This window comes from Ranitomeya variabilis, chromosome 2 (assembly GCF_051348905.1).
Source record: "Ranitomeya variabilis isolate aRanVar5 chromosome 2, aRanVar5.hap1, whole genome shotgun sequence".
Taxonomy (NCBI): domain Eukaryota; kingdom Metazoa; phylum Chordata; class Amphibia; order Anura; family Dendrobatidae; genus Ranitomeya; species Ranitomeya variabilis.
In genome coordinates, this window is record NC_135233.1 from 685,868,210 (window position 1) to 685,892,180 (window position 23,971).

Here is a 23,971-nt window from a genome sequence, read left to right on the forward strand (position 1 = left end):
ATGATATGTGGGAAAAGGTTGAAAAGTGTTCCAGGGGGCTGAATACTTTCACAAGGCACTGTACATGCAAGATATCATTTTATCAGAGCAAAATATTTAAAAACCTAATTTTGCTGAAAAAAAAAAAGAAAAAATCTGTAGATTAGAGAAAGGTGCTACACATTGATAGAACTATTTCAGGGAGTTTTCCATGTGTAATAAAAACTATGCACTTTTGGCAGACAGCTATTCCCAGTGCAGTCTTGTTATCTAGTAAAAATCCAGCGCCTCAACATTCCCTGAAGCTTAAAATATGTTACCATGGCCAGTAACAAATGTATTAGTACACAAGCTAAATAGCTGACTGACCTATTTATCTACATTCAATAAAAGACAATATCATAAATCACATTTAGCAGCTGAAAAGCAAAAGGATGTTTAGTTCAAGATTTTTCTTACCTGGTTGTATACATACATCTTCATAATCTATACAGCAGTTTCCAAGTTCAACACAGGCAGCATCGCAACGGCAGCTCCCAAATTTACGCTCAAAGCAACGGTTTTTGCAGGTACTTACTAGAATTGAAATAAAATATAACAGGTTGAAAATCCTGGTAAATTATTAAGCAGGACAAAAATGTATGACTACTGTCAAGATTCCACCCCTGTGTCTGGGATGCAGTTATTGAAACTCAGCCATCCAATCTGGTACAGGGGCATGCTGAAGCTGTTGGTGCTTTGATTGACAGCTCAGTCATCCAGTCTGGTCACAGGGGCATGCTGAGCTGTCAGTGTGTTGACTGAAAGCTTGGCTATCCAATATGATACTGGGAGGCGCTGGATGTCTCCAAGTGTTCATTATTCCAAGTGATTGCTATGATACCTAACTGAGCTATTTCTCCCAGATGTGCATTCAGCTAGTGAGTAGGGATGAGCGAGTAGTGAAATATTCGGATTCGCTATACTCGTACCGAGTATACCGTAATAATCGGGTATTCGGTAAGAGTTGCGATTCCAATGTTAGTCAATGGAAAATGCGAGTAATTGTCTGCTGGACCCTACAAAGCAAACTGGGGGCTGAAGAAAAGGCTAATAATATGATAATATAAACTCTGTAGCGTGGGAAAATTTCTGAATATTTTCCCATGCTACAGAGTTCATATGAGGGCAGCACGGTGGCTCAGTGGTTAGCACAGCAGCCTTGCAGCGCTGGGCTCCTGGGTTCTAATCCCACCTTGGACAACATCTGCAAGGAGTTTGTATGTTCTCCCCGTGTTTGCGTGGGTTTCCTCCAGGTACTCCGGTTTCCTCCCACATTCCAAAGACATACTGATAGAGAATTTAGATTGTGAGCCCTATAGGGGACAGTGATGATAATGTGTGCAAAACTGCAAAGCACTGCGGAATATGTTAGCGCTATATAAAAATAAAGATTATTATTATTATATGAGTTCATGTCGTCAGGGGGCGCAGCTTCGGTGACGGCACTGCTAGTCACCGAAGCTCCGCTCCCTGGATTTCATTCATTCTCCAGTCATTCACAGCCGGGAGCGGCAGCATTAGCAGCGCTCTCAGTTGTAAAATGTAAATTCCCCCAGATATGAATTACTGCACGGGACTTGACTGTACGGCGGACAGGTATGGGATATTGTTGCTTTTTTGTTTTGGAATTTTTTACAGGAGAACGAGGGCTTCGCTTGGATTGAGCGTGCAATAAAGATATTAAAACCTGTGTGTTTCATTCTTTCATTAAAATACTTTATTCTTAGTGTGTGTCTGTATTTTTAACCCTTTCATACTATTTGATTATTAATGGATAGGTGTCTTATTGACACCTCTCCATTATTAACCAGGCTTAATGTCACCTTACAATAGCAAGGTGACATTAACCCCTTATTACCCCACATGCCAATGATACAGGGCAGTGGGAAGAGAGAGAGGCTAAGTGCCGGAATCTTACAGATGCGTCTTTTCTGGGGTGGCTGGGGCAGATGTTTTTAGGCAGGTGGGGCAATAACCATGGTCCCTCTCTAGGCTATTAATATCTGCCTTCAATGACTAGCTTTCTGCAGCACCCCAGAGTCCTGGTTGTTGCAGTGCTGTGGCTCCGCCACTACGGGGAGCCATGGTGCGTCTGATTGCACTAGGGAGTTTCTCTGATCAGGTACACTCACACCACACTTCACACTCCGGCCACCAGGGGGGGTGGTCCTATCTAGTAGGCCACTCCTCACAACTCTGGTAAAACTGGGGGTTGGACAGGAAGACAGGGAGAAGTAGCTGGGAAGAGCTAGTGAGAGGACCTGTCAGGGATGGGATCCTGGCAGACTCCTCAGAGCAGAACTAACCAGTAAACAACGGGAATACAGAAAAGGAGAAATACCAGAAGGGGTCTTGCTGTTAGACCGAGGCAACATCCTTCTGAGGCGCAAACAGTCGGTGGCCGGAACGCCGAGCAAGTAAGAGACTTTAAGTACATTGCAAACCACGGCAGGGCAGCTAACTACAGGTTGGCTGTCTCACTTAACACCTAAGCAGACAACGGAGGCAGCTGTGGGAGAGGGGCGACTCTAGGGTCCCGGAAGAAATCCAGGCCTACCCCGTCATACGGGTGCGTCCTACCATATCAACTGGAGGACGGAGAAGGAACAGTAGAGACAGAAAGAAACAGTTGTGAGGACTATCCCGGGAGCTCAGCAGGGAAGAACTACAACACACAGCGCTAGAAGGTAGATACTGATTCCCACCTGTAAAGAGAGCTCCTGATGTGTCGTTGGACCGGCCGGTCTCTGAAAACCCAGTTAACAGCGCTCTGGACTGAGGTCTCCCACATCTTCAGTAAAGAGGTAAAGAGACTGCAACCTGGTGTCCTCGTTATTTACCGCGACCTGCACCGTTAACAGCACCTATTTGCAACGGACGTCCCCCACTGACAGACAGGGCCACGGACCGGGTCTAGCCACCGTGACAACCCCAGGACTGAGACCCCAGAGGCCCGGCTCCGGGTACCCCTCGGCCCTGCGGCAGTGTGGGGGCGCTCTGCAACTTGGCGTCACGAACAGGATCTACTTAAGCCTGAAGAATCAGGTCATGTGTGCCTAGAGACTGTGATTTGTTGTGCATGAACTGTAGCTTTATTGAGAGACTGTGTGCTACTGCTTGCCGCGGAAAGTTACCGCCAAAATTCGCCATTGCCGCGCGCGGAGGGAGGAGCCTTAGCTACGTGGGCGGGATCGGCCAGAAGAAGCGCGGAACGGAAAGCGCGGTGAGACGCCAATCCCGGAAGAGGAACTCCGACCTCCAGCAGGTTAGTGGGAGGAAGGGACGGCCATGTCCGAGTCGGGAGGAGAGGAGGTGGCGGTCGCAGCCGCGGACGCAGGGGCAGCTCCGGTCCCCGCAGCGGGCGAAGCCGCGGCCCTAATACCGCCACTGGCTGCCGCAGAGCCCGCTGCCCCCATCAGCCAGTCGGACACCGCCGCTAACGCAAAAGCCATAATGCCCTTCTCCATGCCCTACCTGCCCGGAGCGACCTGGCTCCCACGATACTCTGGGGAGGCGCATACATTCACTGACTTTAAAGAAGGGCTCTGCAGCCTACTCGAGTTCTATCCCCTAACCGAGCCTCAGAAAGTCCATATGATAACCGGTCAACTCTTTGGGGCGGCTCTGAGAGAAGTGAAATCCTGGCCCGCTGAGGATAAAGGAACTGCACAACAGATTTTTGCCAAGCTTAAAGCCACCTTTGATACTCGCACTGCCACAGAGATTAAACTGACTTTCTATGGATGCAAACAGAGGTCGCAGGATAGCTTACGGGACTATGCCCTTAATCTCCAGGAAGCGATGCGGGCCATTAAGCAGAGTGACCCCGGCAGCATGCAGGATGAGGATAAAATCCTGAAGGAGCGGTTCATCGAGGGGCTCCTGTGCAGTCACCAGCGGGGCCAATTGCACTTCCTGGCCATGCAAAATCCAGACTTGACTTTTGCGCAGTTTAAAGATAAAGCTATCCAGGCATTGCAGGAGCGGCAGCCCAGCCGCGCAGTGCCACCCAGGCGCCCCGCTCTCACCTACCACCAGGAGGTGGCATCGGATACCCCAGTTGCCACGGAGGCTGACGCCCAGAGCTTCGAGGACGACTCCCCTGCAGGACTCCGTCTCCAGATGCAAGAGCTAACCAAGAGCGTTGCTGCCCTGGCCCGGACGGTGCAGTCCCTACAGGAGGCCCCCAAAGAGAAGATCCAGTTGGCTTCCAGCCCGGAGGATGTCCCTTGGATGCGACGGAGGAGGACTCCGCCGACCAGGAGCCGGCCCGACGATCGCTTCCACCAGGATGGACGACCCATCTGCCGCCGCTGTCATCAGGTGGGCCATCTTGCAAGGTACTGTCCTTTAAACGAGCAACCCCTGGGGCAAAGGGCCAACCCCCAGGAGTAGGACGGTCAGGCCCGCAGCATTGGAGAACCAAGTATATTGGAGGACGACCAGTTCTCCCTGTAGTGATTGATGGAATCCCCTTGAATGCTTTGCTGGACACCGGTTCTCAGGTGACGACTATACCTTACGTGCTCTACAAACGGTATTGGGAGGACGCTGATATTACTCGTGGCCCTGACGATGATTTCACCATAATCGCCAGTAATGTTCAGCCGTTGCCACAAGTGGGGTATAAGGAGGTCACCATCAAAGTGGGGCGGGTGGAATTGAAAGCCCAAGGGATTGTGATTGTAGATATTGATCGTCGAGAATGTAATCCCATGATGACTCTTGGTACTAATGTTATAGAAAATTGTCTTGCAGAAGTGATTGTTTTGTTGCAACAGGTGGCAGAAAACGCTGGCCACAGTGAGCAACGTGCCCTGCAGAAGGAAATCAGAGCTCTGATGCAGAGACAGCAGGTAGAGCTGACTGGTGGTGAGATTGGTCGTGTCACTGTAAGTGATTCAAACCCCATCGCGATACCTCCCAAGAGTGAAATGTTAATATGGTGTCGAGCAGCCATAGGCCTCAGGGGTAAGGACTACCAGGCCTTGGTGGAACCTGTATATTCAGACAATAGGCCTACTGTTCTGACAGCCCGGGGGGTGGTTGACATCCGACAGGGGAGAGTGCCCGTACGTGTCCTCAATTGTGGGGAGGAAGAGGTCCACCTAACCAAGTATACCACGCTCGCCAAATTGTTCACTGTCAATAATAGTGTAATACAGACACCTGAACCCTTGGTCCCGTCAAACGTGGCGGAGAACAAAGGTTCAGCAGAGCACTCGAAAGACTGGTGTCGGGAACTGCATGTGGGCACTGACTCCACCCCGTCTCATCAAATACAGGGGGCTTACAGGGTGGTACACGAGTACGAGCAGGTATTCAGCAAACACCCCTCAGATTTTGGGCAGGTGAAAGGGATCCAACATCACATCCCCACGGGAGGTCATCGACCCATAAAAGAGAGATATCGCCCTGTACCCCCAGCTCATTACCAGTGTGCCAAGGACATGTTGCGGGAAATGAAGGAGGCTGGGGTGGTGAGAGACAGCTGTAGCCCCTGGGCAGCTCCGTTAGTCCTCGTTAAAAAGAAAGATGGTACAATGAGGATGTGTGTTGATTACAGGCAGTTGAATCGCATTACACATAAGGACGCATACCCACTGCCCAGGATAGAGGAATCTCTGGCTGCTTTAAAATCTGCTAACTACTTCTCTACCTTAGATCTCACCAGTGGGTACTGGCAGGTTCCTGTAGCGGAGGCGGACAAGGAGAAGACGGCCTTCACGACACCAATGGGTCTCTGCGAATTCAACTACATGCCCTTCGGACTGTGCAATGCTCCAGGAACGTTCCAGAGGATGATGGAGTGCTGCCTAGGACACATGAACTTTGAAACTGTGCTGCTGTATTTGGATGATGTCATTGTCTTCTCTAAGACCTACGAAGACCATCTGAAGCACCTGGCCGAGGTGTTCGAAGCCCTGTCCAAATTCGGCTTAAAGGTGAAACCGTCCAAGTGTCATCTGCTCAAACCTAAAGTGCAGTACCTGGGCCATGTGGTGAGCGCTGAAGGAGTGGCCCCAGACCCCGACAAGGTCACAGTGATCAAGGACTGGCCAAAGCCTAGTGACCTCCACGAAGTCCGGCAGTTCCTCGGGTTGGTAGGTTACTATCGGAGATTCATTAAGGATTTCACCAAGAAGGCCGCACCCTTGCAAAATCTGCTGGTGGGCCAACCAAAGAAGACCAAGGGGAGGAAAACCCCCTTTGATTGGAACGAAGAGCTGGAGGAATCCTTCACCTGTTTGAAGTCGGCACTGACGGGGGAAGAGATACTGGCTTACCCCGAATACGATCAACCGTTTGTGCTGTACACAGATGCCAGTAATGTGGGATTAGGAGCCGTGCTGTCCCAGGTTCAGAACGGCAAAGAAAGGGTGATCGCTTACGCCAGCAGGAAACTCCGTCCCACGGAAAGGAACCCTGACAACTATAGTTCCTTTAAGCTGGAATTCCTGGCCCTCGTCTGGGCAGTGACAGAGAGGTTTAAGCACTACCTGGCCTCCGCGAAATTCACCGTCTTCACGGACAACAATCCCCTAACGCATCTGGGTACTGCCAAACTCGGGGCTTTGGAACAGCGGTGGATGGCCCGGCTGTCCAACTATGATTTCACCATCAAATATCGGGCAAGACACCAGAATGCCAATGCCGATGCTCTGTCCCGAATGCCCAATCTACCAGAAGTGGGAGAAGACCCGGAGGCACTTGAAGAGGTGGAGCTGCCTGCCTTCCATCGCCCCAAAGCCACTCAGAACTCTCACCATGTGAAGAACAGGCACAAGAACCAACCGGATGCCACGCTGAATCCCCTGCCCCACCACAGATGGGCAGAAACCCAGGATAGTGACCCCGCGGTCCGTCAGGTGAAGGAACTCTTGACGCAGGCTGGGTTGCACCCTGGCCCAGATGATCCACAAGAAACTCAACAGCTGTGGAAGGGGAGAAGCAAACTGTTTATCCATGATGGCAAGTTGTGCAGGAGGAGCATCGACCCACGTACTCATGAATTGGTGTGGCAGATAGTGGTGCCAAGGCGAGATGCGCCCATGGTTCTGGGAGCCTACCATGATGGAGCCGGACACTTCGGATGGAGGAAGCTGGAGAAGCTGCTCCGAGGGAGGTTCTATTGGATTGGCATGAAGAGAACCATTGAGAAGTGGTGTCGAGAGTGTGGTCCGTGTAGTCTGCGAAGGAAGGACCGTGACAGTCAACGGGCTCCCCTGCGGCCTATCATCACCAAACGGCCGCTCGAACTGGTCGCGCTGGATCATGTGAAGCTGACGCCTAGCCGGTCGGGCTATATCTACGCCCTTACCATCGTGGACCACTACTCCAGGTTTTTGGTGGTTGTGCCTGTCAAGGATCTAACAGCTAGGACTGCCGCCAGGGCCTTCCAGCAGCACTTTTGTAGACCCCATGGCTACCCCGAGAAAGTACTGACCGATCAGGGGCCTGCATTCGAAGCGGAAGTGTTCCAAGAATTCTGCCAGCTGTACGGGTGTAAGAAGATCAGAACTACACCGTACCACCCCCAAACCAACGGGATGTGCGAGAAGATGAACCAGGTAGTAATCGATTTATTGAAGACCTTGCCTGTGGAGGAACGGAACCTGTGGCCGACAAAGTTGCCTGACTTGGTGGATATGTACAACCACATCCCAGTAAGTTCCACCAACTGTACTCCAGCGTACCTGATGCGAGGAAGGTCTAGTCGGTTACCCGTTGATCTGGACATGGGGGTCCTAGTACCCGAAGATACCTCGCCGGAGGCAGATTGGGATACAGAAAGGCAGCGAAGATACCGCGAAGTACAGGAGTGTGTGGAGAGAAGTCTCGCCCAGGCTAGGCAGAAACAAGAAAGGGACTACAATCAACACGCTCCTGCGATTCCCCTGTCACCTGGTGAGCAAGTGCTTAAACGAAAGAGGAGGTTACACAAGCTTGATGACCAATGGGAAGCGGAACCGTATACCATCTTGCCATCCGACTTCGACAACACTAAGGTCTGTCTCATCAGCAAGGACAGAGGGGAGACCTCGACAGCGGTATCCAGGGATCACCTTAAGGTCTGCCCCGATAAGTTGAAAGAGAGGGGCACGGCCCCAGAAATCTCCCCGCCGGTAGAAAAGGAGAAGATGTTCCATACTGTCCTTGGTGACTTTCCCCAGTCCTGGACTCAGATAAATCAGGCCATCGCGGTACCTGTTCTAACGTTTCCACAGCCGGACCCACCAGAAACAATGGTGGTACCAGATCATCCGGTCGCGCAACCTCAACAAGCCTTGCCTGAAGAAGCCATGCCAACCGTTGAACCGGCAAATCCTCCCTCTGCTATCAGTGAGCCTGCCGTACCCACTGTTGATAGCAGCAGCTCTGAGAGCCCCAACCTGCCAGTGCTACCCAGACTCACTAGAAGTGTAGTTAGAAAACAGCGCACTACACCAGCGGTAGCAAGCATAGCGGGCCCTGTTAGACCAATAGCAACCCCTGCGCTGCGAAGGTCCACACGCAGCACTCAAAATCAAACTCCCCTCCGCTACAAAACTTGGAGGTATTGATAGGGCTGCTATGGAATTGAAAATGTTTGTATGCATATCCTTTTGTTACAGGTTTTTAAATGGACACTAGAGTAATGGACGGTGAATTGCTCAAAAACTTCCACAAGGGGGGCCCCTTTGTTTACCCGGGGTCCCCGCTGTTTCAACCACTGAACTGAGAGTCATAAACTGTGCATGACCAAACTTTCGCAACGTTCAAGAATCCTCACCTCCCGTAAAGGGAAGCTCTGTTATGTTCAATTGTTATGCTATTTCAAAAATTTGTGTGTTTTCTGTTAACATGTATTATTGTTCTTGTTTTCCCAGTCCCGGAGTACTGGATTTAACCGGGGGGGGAGTGCAGCACCCCAGAGTCCTGGTTGTTGCAGTGCTGTGGCTCCGCCACTACGGGGAGCCATGGTGCGTCTGATTGCACTAGGGAGTTTCTCTGATCAGGTACACTCACACCACACTTCACACTCCGGCCACCAGGGGGGGTGGTCCTATCTAGTAGGCCACTCCTCACAACTCTGGTAAAACTGGGGGTTGGACAGGAAGACAGGGAGAAGTAGCTGGGAAGAGCTAGTGAGAGGACCTGTCAGGGATGGGATCCTGGCAGACTCCTCAGAGCAGAACTAACCAGTAAACAACGGGAATACAGAAAAGGAGAAATACCAGAAGGGGTCTTGCTGTTAGACCGAGGCAACATCCTTCTGAGGCGCAAACAGTCGGTGGCCGGAACGCCAAGCAAGTAAGAGACTTTAAGTACATTGCAAACCACGGCAGGGCAGCTAACTACAGGTTGGCTGTCTCACTTAACACCTAAGCAGACAACGGAGGCAGCTGTGGGAGAGGGGCGACTCTAGGGTCCCAGAAGAACTCCAGGCCTACCCCGTCATACGGGTGCGTCCTACCATATCAACTGGAGGACGGAGAAGGAACAGTAGAGACAGAAAGAAACAGTTGTGAGGACTATCCCGGGAGCTCAGCAGGGAAGAACTACAACACACAGCGCTAGAAGGTAGATACTGATTCCCACCTGTAAAGAGAGCTCCTGATGTGTCGTTGGACCGGCCGGTCTCTGAAAACCCAGTTAACAGCGCTCTGGACTGAGGTCTCCCACATCTTCAGTAAAGAGGTAAAGAGACTGCAACCTGGTGTCCTCGTTATTTACCGCGACCTGCACCGTTAACAGCACCTATTTGCAACGGACGTCCCCCACTGACAGACAGGGCCACGGACCGGGTCTAGCCACCGTGACAACCCCAGGACTGAGACCCCAGAGGCCCGGCTCCGGGTACCCCTCGGCCCTGCGGCGGTGTGGGGGCGCTCTGCATTTCCCTCTCTGGCGGAGAAAATTGCTCGGGAGCCCATGCCAGTTTTTTACATGAATTAATCCTTTAATTTAACCCCTACAGCTCCCAAATTTTACACACACACACACACACACACACACACACACACACTACTAACATTATTAGTGAGGGACATATAAAAATCTAACTGTTCTGCAATGGTTTACTGTATGTAAACCATGTCTCATATCCTGTCGGGTTCTGCAATGATTTTACAGAACCCGAAAATTGAATTATCGGCTATTCTGCTACCTAGCACGGTAGTTCCAGTGCCCAATGTGCACGCATAGCCATAGTGTCTTCAAAACATTTGCCCTAGGGGCTGTATCATGGTTGATGCAGGAAGGAGGCCTCAAGAGCCAGACAATTATGAACGTAGACTACTAGCACGGTAGTTCCAGTGCCCAATGTGCAGGCATAGACATAGTGCCTTCACAACAATAGCCCAAGGGGCTGTATCATGGTTGATGAAGGAAGCAGGGCAGGTCTGAAGGGCCAAGCGATTATGAAGGTAGGACTACTAGCACAGTAGTTGCAGTGCCCAGTGTCCAGGCATAGCCATAGTGTCTCCAAAAATTAGCCCAAGGGGCTGTATCATAGTTGATGAAGGAAGCAGGGCAGGTCTGAAGGGCCAAACAATTATGAAGGTAGGACAACTAGCACAGTAGTTGCAGTGACCAGGCGTAGCCATAGTGTCTCCAAAAATTAGCCCACGGGGCTGTATTATAGTTGATGAAAGAAGCAGGGCAGGTCTGAAGGGCCAAACAAGTATGAAGTTAGAACTACTAGCACAGTAGTTGCAGTGCCCAGTGTCTAGGCATAGCCATAGTGTCTCCAAAAATTAGCCCAAGGGGCTGTATCATAGTTGATGAAGGAAGCAAGGCAGGTCTGAAGGGCCAAACAATTATGAAGCTAGGAGTCGGACTACTAGCACAGTAGTTGTAGTGCCCAGTGACCAGGCATAGCCATAGTGTCTCAAAAAATGAGCCCAAGGGGCTGTATCATAGTTGATGAAGGAAGCAGTGCAGGTCTGAAGGGCCAAACAATTATGAAGGTAGGACTACTAGCACAGTAGTTGCAGTGCCCAGTGTCCAGGCATAGCCATAGTGTCTCCAAAAATTAGCCCAAGGGGCATGATACCATGGTTGATGAAGGAAGAAGGGTCTCATCACAAGTGCCTCCGATGGGAAATATTAATTAACGGAACATTGTTTTTAGCTTATTGACCATGAGGTACATGTGGCAGAAGCAGGATTTGAAAACATGTGTAAGAAGAAGAAAAGGGGTTTGTATGGGAAGGGATGGGCGTGATGACCAGTTGCAAAAAAATTATGTTTTGGGTGACTTTAGGTAGGGATACTGTCATCTGGAGGGCTTAAATACTGCTGTGAAATCCAGTCCTTGTTAAATTTTATCAGAGTCAGCCTGTCTGCATTCTCTGTAGTCAACCATGTGCATGTATCTGTGATGATTGCCCCAGCAGCACTGACAACACGCTCTGATATCACACTAGCAGCAGGGCAGGCCAGCACCTCCAAGGCATATAAGGAGAGGTCTGGCCAACAATGCAGCTTGGATACCCAGTTATAAAAAGGAACAGAAGCGTCAGGAAGGACGCAGGTATGGTCACTTAGATAGTCGTTGACCATCTTGTTCAACTTCTCCCTCCTTGACCTTGTTACTGTTCCAGCTAGTCCTTGGTGATGAGCCGGTTTATTGAAGATGGCCCCGTTTGTGGACATTTTACCACCACCTCTTTTGGACATGCTTGACATGTCTCTCCCCATTACTGCATTCTGTTGCACAGAGCTGGCAACTCTGCTACCAGCAGTGTCTGAGGGTGCTGTTGCCATCAATTGATCGACAAGGGCCCTCTTGAAGGATTCAATTGTGAATCCCCTTGGTGACTGCAACAGTAGCGAAGGAAATTTGTCCTTGTACCGTGGGTCTAGAAAGGTGGCCAACCAGTATAGGTTGCTATTGAAAATGTGGATTACGCGAGGGTCTTGGCACAGACAGTTAGATATCAAGTGTGCCATGTGTGTCAAGCTGAAAAGAGGCAAATCTTCTGTGACCCCAGAAGGAGGAACAATACCCATCCTCTCCTCACACTGACTCTCCTCCTCCACCTCCTCCTCTCCAGCCCACTCATGCTGGACAGACATGACGCTGGGGTTGGGATTCCCCTCTGTAGCATGAGGTGTCCCCTCAGTACCACTGAAAAAGAAGTCCTCTCCCTCCTCATTTTCGTCATCATCTTCATCCCCCAATCATGCCTGACGATATTGGCTGGGCTGGGTAGGATCACCCATTGTGTTTAAGGTGAGATAATGCACCCCAGTCACAACACAAGACAGCGGTGCTGGCTGCATGTCAGTTGTGCAGTATGGAGCGCCCCCACGTACAAGGGCAATGGGGTACTCGGCACCGGGTCCTTCGGTTCGGGGAATGTCACGGTGGCCTGACCCGGTCCATGGCCCTTTGAGGGGTGTCCAATAAAAGGAGTAGTTTGTATAATGTTCGTGATGCCACCTGTGGTATTCGGTCAGGGCAACCGACGCTGCTTAGGGGTCCGCTGGGGTGATGTTATGGCAGCAAGATGGTATACCTTCCCACAGGTGAAGTGAATCCCCAGGGCTTCCCAGAAGTGTAGATAGTGATGGTGGATGATGTAAGGCGCAGTGAATAACGAGGACACAAGGTTGCAGTCTCTTTACCTTTTACTGGAAGCTTCAGCATCCACAGTCCAGGGTACAGACTACAGGGTAGGCAGAGTCAGGCCGGTCCGAAGGCAAATCCAGAGTCCCCTTATCCAGGTGGAAATCAGCAGCCTTCCTACTAGTGCCTGTGTGTTGTAGTACCTCCCTGCTGAGCAACTCGGTAAGGTCCTCACAACTTTCGTGGATGTTTCTGCTGTCCTCCTCTCTGTCCCCCAGATGGTGTGGATAGGACAAACCCGTTTGACTGATGGCCTGAGGCTTGTTTATAGGGACCCTAGAGACGCCCCGACCCCCACAATTTGCCACTGTGTCTTCATAGAAATTTAGGTCGGGCAGCCAACTTGGAATTGACTGTCCTGCCGGTCTCTGAAGTAATGCGTAGAGTCAATTACTCCCTCGGTGTTCTGGCCACCGGCTACGCGCCTCAGAAGGAGGCAGCCTTTACAGGGCAGAACTCCTCCCGGTGTTTTCTCCTAGTTCTGTGATTTCATTTCTCACTCTCTACAACACAGTTCTCTTCGTGTCCTTTCTTAGGATGCTGCCGCACGTGGGGCAGGTGCAGCTCCGTAGCTTTCTATCCCGCTAGGCCTCTGTTAGGATCCCACCCGTGACAGGGACCCTCTGTCTGCAGCTCAGATGTTTCTCCTTCTCCCCCTGTCTGCCTGACAGGTCCTCTCTGGGTCAAACCCAGGCAGCATCTAACTTCCTATCCAAACCACCAGTTTTACCCTTCTGTGAGGAGTACCCTACTAGATAGGAGCATGGCTCCCCCTGGTGGATTGGAGTGTGAAGTGTGGTGTATGTTTGGTGATACCTGGAAGGATGGACTCCTTTCTTACCTTCGGACGTAATATCACTCCCCCTGGTGGAAGAATGACATTACTGCAACGACCAGGACTCTGGGGCGCTGCACAGTACCATGCGTCCTATTCGCTGTGAACACAGCACCACCACAGCACAAAAAAATTGCCCTGAAGGGGTAAATGTGACCCCCAAAATAGCTGGGAAAACTGTCACTACTCAGTGCCTGACCTTATACTTAGCTTTTGGGTTTTACAGAGGATTTCTGGACGATTTGCACAAACAAACACAACTCTCCCTAGCAGTTGCTTACACTTTCCCTACACTAGCTGTGTTCTGCATGCAATGTGCAGAAAAGGGTGGCGGCAGGGCTTATATAGAGCCAGGCTATGACTCATAGGCTATGTATGACGCTGGGCGGCCAGCCAGTCATAGTATTGCCACCCACAACCAAGAACCAACCAAGAAGACTGCGGCATTACTGTGATTGGCATATGCTGGGTGGGAGATCCGAATAGTGTGAGGCAAGTAGTTCTGAGAACCGTGAGTACTTTATTACTCGCCGAGCACCGAATACCCACAATTTATCTCACTCATCCCTACTAGTGAGGTTTGTTCTCTCTGTGCCTTGAGTTCTGTAAACTTGATCTTTCGTTGTCTGACCTTGGACCTCGTTCTGACCATCCATTTGTTTAACCTCTTCTGCTCTGATCCATTATTCTCCTTATATTCTGACCTCGGAAAGTAACATGACTAAGCTTTTGTCTCTTCCGTCTGTTTATGCATACTCTCCTGGTTTCTGACCTTGGACTCCTTGACTACTCAAGGCCATGAGAAGTGATTAGCGACATTACATTTAGGCGATGGAGCTTCAAGGCAGAAGCTTAACTACAATGGTTGTCAGGTTGCAAACAAGCTCTAAAATCTGAAGGGGCCTAAACGGTCCTTCTGCTCGATTGGAGAAGATCAATGCTATAAGTGATCCCCATCTATTATAGCCATTACAGGTTTTGCATTGTAGCCCAAAAAACGTTTTGCACTTCCATCATAGATGATAGGCTGTCTGACAGTAGAGTCCAATCACTAAGGTCAATAGGAGTTTGAAAAGTAGTGAGAAAAAAAATATCAAGATAAAACAGGCATCTTTTACCTTCTCTGGAGCAGCTTGGCTTTAGTCCAAATATGCACCCGAGGATAGCGGTTAATATGCACACACAGATTACCTAGTGAAAGAAACAAAGAATCTTGTGGATTTTGTAACCAAACACTAAGGAGATCATTGCATGCTTTACGTTCCCTTTTTTCCTTATATTATTGAAGTATCTGTACAGATCATTTCATGTGGTGTCACAATCTACAAATAAACCTTGTAGATAATCCAACTCTAATCTGTATTATCCTATATTTCCCAGCACTACAGAACATTATAACTCTATATGAACTCAAAATAAATCATTAATGCAGCTGTATAGCTAAAAATAGCCATGTAGAATTACATTTCATGCATATATTGAATCAAAGCCCAGATCAAATCATGCTTCAATTACTCACTGCCCATTTGTTTAAATAGCTAAAAACAACTTAAAAAGTTCAATGGGCCAGACACTGATCTGCATGAGAATCTGCCCCCAGAGACTATTATAAATAAAATGTGGAGTTACCAGTGTGATATGTTATGGTTACAAGTGTGATATGCAGTAGCGTAGCTACCGGGGGGCAGAGGGGGCCATCGCCCCGGGCCCGGTGCTTAGAGGGGGCCCACCCGGATACAGTTACCTTCTGCGGCAGAGCAAGGAGAATCGATCCCCCTACTCTGTCGCCCACTATGGGGCCCCTGAGCAGGCCGGGGGGGCCCGGTGCTAGTAGTAGGCCCCCGTCCATCACCACACTGATGAGGGAAGGAGCGCTGCGCTGCGCTCCTTCTCCCATCTTCCCTGTCAGTGTCTGGTGTAAAGGGGTGCTGACTTATACTTCAGGATCTGCCTATAGGGGGGCTGCCTTATACTTCAGGATCTGCCTATAGGGGGGCTGCCTTATACTTCAGGGTCTGCCTATGGGGTGCTGTCTTATATTACAGGTTCTACCTATGGGGTGCTGTCTTATACTACAGAGTCTGCCTATGGGGGTGCTGTCTTGTGCTATAGAGTCTGCCTATGGGTACTGCCTTGTGCTATAGAGTAGGCCTATGGGGAGTGCATTATACTATATGGAGTCCTATGGGGAGTGCATTATACTATAAGGAGGCTTATGGGGAGTGCATTATACTATATGAAGACCTATGGGGAGTGCATTATACTATATTTAGGATGATCTGGTGCATTATACTATATGGAGGCCATCTAGTGGGCCATCATACAGTGTGGAGATTACAGTGAAGGGGCCATCATACAGTGTTGGAGCCATCAAACAGTTTGGGGGCTCCTAAGGGGTCAGTATACTGTGTGGATGGTACTATACAGTGAGGGGTCATTGTACTGTATAGGGGAGCTATACAGGGGGCAGACTCGGGACATTATTAAATGTAAAGTGGGCACTTCTTGTTATAGGGGATCTCAGGTTACTGTGACTATCAAAGGGGCACACATGGCAATATTACTTTCTAGGGAGCAAAATGTGGGCACTGTTTTCTAGGGCACTTGCACCTGGCATTACTATATTATAGAGGGTTACTTTAGAATTTAGAGGGTACAGAGAACCGCACAGCAGGTGCAGGAATAGGGACACATACGGCAGCAGCGGCACAGTATTGGGGTATCAGCAGGATAAGGGGTTTGTGCAGGTTGGCAATAGATTGTGATGGGGCTGGAATATGAGAAGTGCATTGTACCTTTGTTGTATTTTCTGCAGACAAGTGCTGGCTGGAAGAAGTTGTCATGTCGGTCTGTGCCAGATGGAAAAGACATGAAAAGAGACGATTCCATCAAAGAACATCAGCGGTAAGTCGCTATCTGTAACTGTGCTGTGATCTCTTACATGTTCTATTGGACTGGTATTTACAACTGACCATATGGCGGTAATATCCATGGTGGTCGTTATATAGAGATTATCTTCAGTAATAGTGCGGTCATCTGCTGAGGTTCTCCTCCACTATTAGGGAGTGTCACCGAATTGTAATGAAGGTTACCTGGTTAGGAGCCCACTCAGAAGCTTCGCCCCCCCTGAACCAAAACCCTAGCTACGCCGCCTGATATGTAATGGCCACTCTCTGCTCTCCTGATCTCCCTGCAGAGCTGTGTGTGATTATAATTGACACATCTGCAGATTTCTCTCAGCTTCAGCTTCCATCTCACCGGCAGCCAACATTGCAATACAGCAGAGCTCTGAAAGCTGCAGCAAATGTGTTAGTAGAGTACAAGTGAATTTTGTCTTCTTACAAATATTTGCTGCAGCTCTCACATTTCTGCCTTATTGCAACAATATTGCAACACTACCAGATTGTGAGATGGAAGCTGAAGCACTGAGAGGACACCTTCAGATGAGTTTAAAGGGCACCTGTCACCCCCAAAATCGCAGATGAGCTAAGCCCACCAGCATCAGGGGCTTATCTACATTTTGTAATGCTGTAGATAAGTCCCCGATGTATCCTTAAAGATGAGAAAAAGAGGTTAGATTATACTCACCTGGGGGCGGTCCCGCTGCGGTTCGGTCCGATAGGCGTTGCGGTCCGGTCCGGGGCTTCCCATCTTTTTACAATGACATCCTCTTCTTGTAGTCACGCTGCGGCTCTGGCGCAGGCATACTTTGTCTGCCCTGTTGAGGGCAGAGTAAAGTACTGCAGTGCATAGGTGCTGGGAAAGGTCAGAGAGGCCTGGCACCTGCGCACTGCAGTACGTTGCTCTGCCCTCAACAGGGCAGACAAAGTACGCCGGAGCCGCAGCGTGAATACAAGAAGAGGACGTCATTGTAAGAAGATGGGAGGCCCCGGACTGGACCACAACGCCTATCGGACCGAACCGCAGCGGGACCGCCCCTGGGTGAGTATAATCTAATCTCTTTTTCTAATTTTTCAGGATACATCGGGGGCTTATCTACAGCATTACAGAATGCTGTAGATAAGCCCCTGATGCTGGTGGGCTAAGCTCACCTTCGATTTTGGGGCTGACAGGTTCCCTTTAATGCTGTCCTGTGTCAGTAAGGGTAAGTGTCCACGGGCCGGATTACATTCGGATTAGCTGCAGATTGAACCCTGCGTTCAATCCAGCGTCCAGATGTTACAGCATAGTGGAGGGGATTTTATGAAATCCCGTCTCCACTATGCGTGCGAACACGCATCCGGCGAACCTGCCGATTTGGGGCGGTGATTTGGGCGTAGCTGGTTTTCCGCTCCGTCTAAAGCGCCGACAATCTGGACCGTGGACACGCACCCTTAGGCTATGTGCGCACGTTGTGTATTTACTTGCAGAAATTTCTGCATGGTTCCTGCATCTCTTGGCAGAAAAATGCAGCTGGAATTTCGCGTGTTTTTTATGCATTTTTGCATGCATTTATTCATACATTTTTGTAAATCCATAGAGCTAAATAAAGATATATTATTTAAAAAAAAAAAAGAATTGTGATGTAATTTCCTTGCTCAAGCTCAGCCAGATACCCTCATTAATATTAAATAAAGACACACACAGGCACACACGCCTATGTAGGAGCATTAAAATAAATTAACCTACATATGCTGAAACAAAAAAGCAACTGTCAGAAATCTGCATAAAATGCAATATGTTTATTTAAAAAAAAAAATAAATTGCGCGGGCTCCCGCATAATTTTAATAACCAGCAGAGGGAAAGGCTGAGGGCAGATGTTAATATTCTAGGAAGGAGCCAATAGACAAAGGTTCCCAGGCTATTAATATCAGCTCACAGCTGTTTGCTTAGCCTTTACTGGCTAGTTTACAGGGGAACCCCAGAAAAAAAATTGACATGGGGTCCCCCTATAAAATCGAACCAGCATAGGCTAGGCAGAAAGCTGCGGGCTGATATTAATAGCCTGGGAAGGGGCCATGATATTGGCATCCCGCAGGCTAAAACATCAGCTTTCAGCTGCCCCAGAAATGGAACATCTTATAGATGCGCCAATTGTGGCACTTAGCCTTGCTCTTCCCACTTGTTCTGTAGCTGTGGCAAGTGGGGTTCATATTTGTGGGGTTGATGTCACCTTTGTATTGTCAGGTGATATAAAGCCCACAGGTTAGTAATGGAAAGGCATCTATAAGACACCTATCCATTACTAATCCTATAGTTACATGATAATAAAGACACGGCCAGAATAAAGTCCTTTCTTGAATCTAAATTTACCATACTTACTGAACGATTAATCCCCGATGCCCTCGTCTCCTGCAAACAATCAAAAAAGAATAAACCAACATATAATACTATCCTGTCCAACGTAGTCAATTTAATACCGAGTTTCCGATGACGATCTCACGTGTAGAACAGTCCTATCAGGAGATGTGACCGCTCTGCCTGGCCTCCGGCGATACACTGACAGGAGATAATCGCTCACACAGTGTATCACTGCGCTGCCCTGAGAGTTCACCAGAGTTCATCAGCTCCGCTGCCCTCACGTACGGCACTACGATTGTGTGAGAACTTTCCCACGCAGCGGTGCTATAAGTGGGAGCACCGGAGCTGATCAGCTGATGAACTCTGGTGAACTCTCACTGCAGCTCAGTGATACACTGTGGGAGCGATCACCTCCTGTCAGTGTATTGCCAGCGGCCAGGTGAGATCGACATGAGACACTCTGCATTAAATGGACTATGGTAGAAACGTAAGTATATGTTGGTTTATTATTTTTGATTGTTTGCAGGAGACACGGGCAACAGGGATTAGGTGTTCGGTGAGTATGTATTTTGTATGTAAATATGTAAATGTTTAGATTTTTTTTACAATTGAACACTGATGATGATGACACTATTCTCCCATCATTGGGTCATGCTGTCTTTTTTATATGTGACAAAACACATAGCCGGATGGGAGTAGTAGCCCCATCAGATAACGCCTGGGTACACACGTCGCATTGGGTACACACACAGGCAGACACACACAGACTCACACGCACATATTCTCTGCCCACACACAGAGACACACATATTCTTCACCCACAAACAGAGACAAACACACATATTCTCTGTCCACACAGAGACACACACATTCTTCGCCCACACACGGAGATACACACATATTCTCCACCCACACACAGAGACACACACACATATATTCTCCGCCCACACAGAGACACACACACATATTCTCTGTCCACACACAGAGACACACACATTTCTTCGCCCACACACAGAGACACACACATTCTTCGCCCACACACGGAGACACACACATATATTCTCCACCCCCACACTGAGACACACATTCTTCACCTACACACAGACACACACACACATGTTCTCCACCCACACACAGACACACACACATATATTCTCCACCCACACACAGAGACACACACATATTCTCCGCCCACACACAGACACACACATTCTTCGCCCACACACAGACACACACATATTCTCCGCCCACACACAGAGACACACACATGTTCTCCACCCACACACAGAGACACACATGTTCTCCACCCACACACAGAGACACACACATGTTCTCCACCCACACACAGAGACACACACATATTCTCCGCCCACACACAAAGACACACACACATATATTCTCTGTCCACACACAGAGACACACACATTCTTCGCCCACACACAGAGACGCACACATATTCTCCGCCCACACTTTTCCTCCTTCTGACATCATTTCCCTTTAACAAATTGCAGCGTTTTTGGCAGCAAATCTGAAACAAATAAGCAATCCTTTTTACACCTGCATTTTTGCTGCAGATTTGACTGACTCAATTGAAGTAAATGAGTCAAAAACACTGCAGAAATGCAAAAAGAAATTACATGCTGCAGATATGGACGGAAATTTACAGATCATGTGCACAGCACTTCAGGATTGTTATTGAATTACCTTGCTTTAGTATTTCATTGCATTTTTTAGCATTTACTCGCGTAAAAAAAACGCATCGTGTGCACATGGCCTTATAGTCACACACAGCATCTCAGTGCTCCTCCCTAAAAACAACTGTATTTGATTGGACACACCGTGGTAATCTGGAGGTAAGTACTGCACTGAACATGTTCAACCGTCTAAATGAAAGAGCGAGCGGCTATGGGAAGAAAATAAAGATATATTTCCATTGCAGCCACTAATTTCCAGTCAACAGGAGGGGAACTGATGCAGTTACCGCTAATCACACAGTCACGGTATTTTTATTATTCTCTCTTCATTTATTCTCCACTATGCTGTAACATCTGGACGCTGCGGATTGGATGCAGCAGATCTATGCAGCGTCCAATCCGCAGCAAATCCTGATGTAATCCTGCACGTGGAAACATATCTTTAGGTGCAAAGAATGACAAGTTGGGTTCAACTAGTTAAACAAAATTTTCTTCTTTAAAAGCTGTCCACAAACAAGATATGCCCAAGATAAATTAAAAGGAGTTCTGTGGATATAATCTGCGCTGCTGAAAAAATGCAGGTCCAGAAGTGTTAAAAACTGGAAAATAGTGGTTTAATGTATGTGGTAATGTCATGATGAAGAAGTCATTAGGACTTTGAAACGCGTAGATTAAACCACTATTTTCCATTTTCTAACACAGCTGGACCTGCATTTTTTAGCAGCGCGGATTATATTCACAGAACTCCTTTTAATTTGTTTGCTACGGTCACTAGCTGACCCGTGGATCTGATGCAGCTGATATCTCTTCAATATCTACACGCTTTATCAAAAGCCTGTATCAGGTAAGTAGAGTCTAAGTGTATGCTTTATATATCCACTGGATAAGACCCTATCTGCGCTGATCTCTCCTGCAGTTTTATCGTCAACATAGCAAGAGCATACCTCTCAACTTTTGAAGATCAGAAAGAGGGACAAATTATGTGGCACACTAAGCATGCCACAGCAATTTTGGCCACATCTGTCTGTAAGGCCATGCTCACATGTAGCATAAATACTGTGTTTTGTTTTCTGCAGGTAGCCACAAAAAACTACACAATAACAATATTCTCTAATTGCTGCTTTTTATTTTTTATTTTATTTCCCCTTATTTAATGCATTTTTAGTGCAGATGTGAAGCCAGGGTTTTAAGTGTTTTTTATAGTACAGAAAAGCTTTAATTCTGCACTTAAAAAAGTAACTGCAGTTTTTTACATGCATTTTGTAAAGCTCCACAGAAAGACTCTAGAGAAAAAAAGCACTAAAATGGCACATTTCAATGTTTTTAGAAGCACAGGGCACACAGTTCTTGTGAAATAACATTTACTTTGCTTAGACAGTTAAACACAGAAGAATTTCTGTTTAAAAAAATAATAGGGATAATTCAACCGAACGCCCGCTTTCCCTTTAACGTTGGCAAAATGCTACTCAGACAACACAGGGTGAGGGTAAAACAGTGGGGCAATGCATTATTGAACCACAAAATAGGCAGATACCATGTAGAACAGACCCAGCACAGTACCCCAAGATGGTGCACATTGCAGAGTCCCACCCTTCCACTAACTTGCCTTGATAATAGCAGCTGTTACTTCAGATCTTCCAGAGCCGATTACCCCACCTGTTGTACACACACAGAGGAGGTAACAACAAGCATAGGAAGATTACAGCGCTTTCAGATATAAGGCCAGTTGACCAGGGGGTCTCAACCTGGCTTCATCTTCCAGGGTCGATTAACCCACCTATGGCATGCACACAGAGAGGAGGTATCATCAAGCTTAGGAAAATGACAGTCCATTGAGGTACAAGGCCAGTTGAACTGAGGGTCACAACCTGGCTTCTTCAAACATCTCCATGGAGCCAGGCGACTGTCTGGTCCCAATCTTGGCTTTCTCAAAATGTACCCATGGTTCAGGGATGGTCAATGGAGCAGATCTGCATTCTTCCAGCTGGGGCCGAAGTCCCCTAAGCCGGCATCCTGTAGAATAATGAATCTGTATCTCTTGTGATGGACCCATGATGTATAGGCTGCTGTCCTGTCACTAGATGTCTTGCTGAATCTCTGGCTCTCTCTCACACTGTCTCTCTATACAGAGGCATGTGACCTATTTTTATATTTTACAAGTGTCCTCCATTCAGTATTTGCATACAGGGTAAGAAGGGAGATGAGATCAAGTAGCATTACTTGGTTATCCAATTTATTTGCATAGTTTTTCCTCCTCTGTTTTCGAAGACAACAAACTATCTGGCCTACACAATGCATAAGTAGCATATCAGTAAATAAACATCACTAGTCATCAAGGATAACAGCACAATATGTTATATCAAATGTCAGCTTACAAGTCTACAAATACTAACCGAGATTCATTTCCCACGTGGTGCTGCTGCTACCCCACACTCCAACGCGCGTTTGACACGTTGCTTCGTTACTCCCTGACTCGGTTAGTATATGGATGTGCTTATTTAGTTCCAGTTACTCTCCTATTAGGGATTACTATAGGTGATTTATTTATGTGCACTTTATAATATATTCTGGGGCCATATGTACCCTGTTACTTATGTACGTTATATTATACTACTTGGATTATGATATATATTTATAAGCACTTTATAAATTTATTATGAGATTGTAAATATGAAATGTATGCTTCCCTATTTACGGTAGTTGGATTTTTATAGCATCATATGCTATTTTGGCAATTTGTTCAGATTATGGGTGGTGCTCTGTTCCCCTCGTTTTTTAGATTTGTCGTATATGTTTTTTAATTACTTTGTGTGTTAAATTGGATTGGTGTCCTTAAATACATTTATTTATATCTTGAATATATTTGTTTTTGTGATTATTTTTTGGTTTTTTCATTTTTTATATATATTTATTCAAGTGGTTTTTCTTTGGTATATTATAGTCAAGGAAGGCAGAGGTCGATATCAGGAACAGCAGTGTCTTTTGAAGGAATAGCAGGTGAAAGGACGCTTGACTAGTGGCTGGTAGATCAATAATCACGCAAGGAAAGGAAAGCAAGACCTGGTTTAACTAGGGTGTGCAAGTGCAGCGCCCCAGAGTCCTGGTCGTTGCAGTAATGTCATTCTTCCACCAGGGGGAGTGATGTTACGTCTGAAGGCAATTAAGAAGATCACTTTACCAGGTATCACAAACCACACAACACACTTCACACTCCAGTCCGCCAGGGGGAGCTATGCTCCTATTTATTAGGGCACTCTTCACAATTAGGTAAAACTGGTGGGCTGGATAGGAAGTTAGGCAGAAGCGAGCTGGGCTTCACCCAGTAAGCTGCTATCTGAGCTCCACTCAGGTAGTGGGTCTCTGGCAGGGGTGGGATCCTGTCAGAGACCTAGACAGAAGGCCACGGAGCTGCGCCTGCCCCACATGCGGCAGCATCCTAAGAAAGAGACATTGGAAGGGAATTGTATTGTAGCGAGTGAGAAACGAGGTCATAGCAAAAGGAGAGGAAACCAGAAGGAGTTCTGCCCTGCAAAAGGCTGCCTCCTTTCTGAGGTGCAGGATCC

The 23,971-nt window shown here is 48.0% G+C and overlaps 1 protein-coding gene across 1 annotated transcript in view; it reads right to left on the reverse strand.

The window, feature by feature from the left end:
* Window positions 1–23,971, reverse strand: part of ENPP1 (ectonucleotide pyrophosphatase/phosphodiesterase 1) — a 156,862-nt gene that overhangs the window by 111,320 nt on the left and 21,571 nt on the right. Inside the window, exons 2-3 of the mRNA XM_077289349.1 lie at window positions 14,591–14,663; window positions 439–555 (exon numbers count right to left, since the gene is read on the reverse strand). Coding sequence (XP_077145464.1) covers window positions 439–555; window positions 14,591–14,663 — 190 coding nt within the window. The remainder of the gene's footprint in view (window positions 1–438; window positions 556–14,590; window positions 14,664–23,971) is intronic.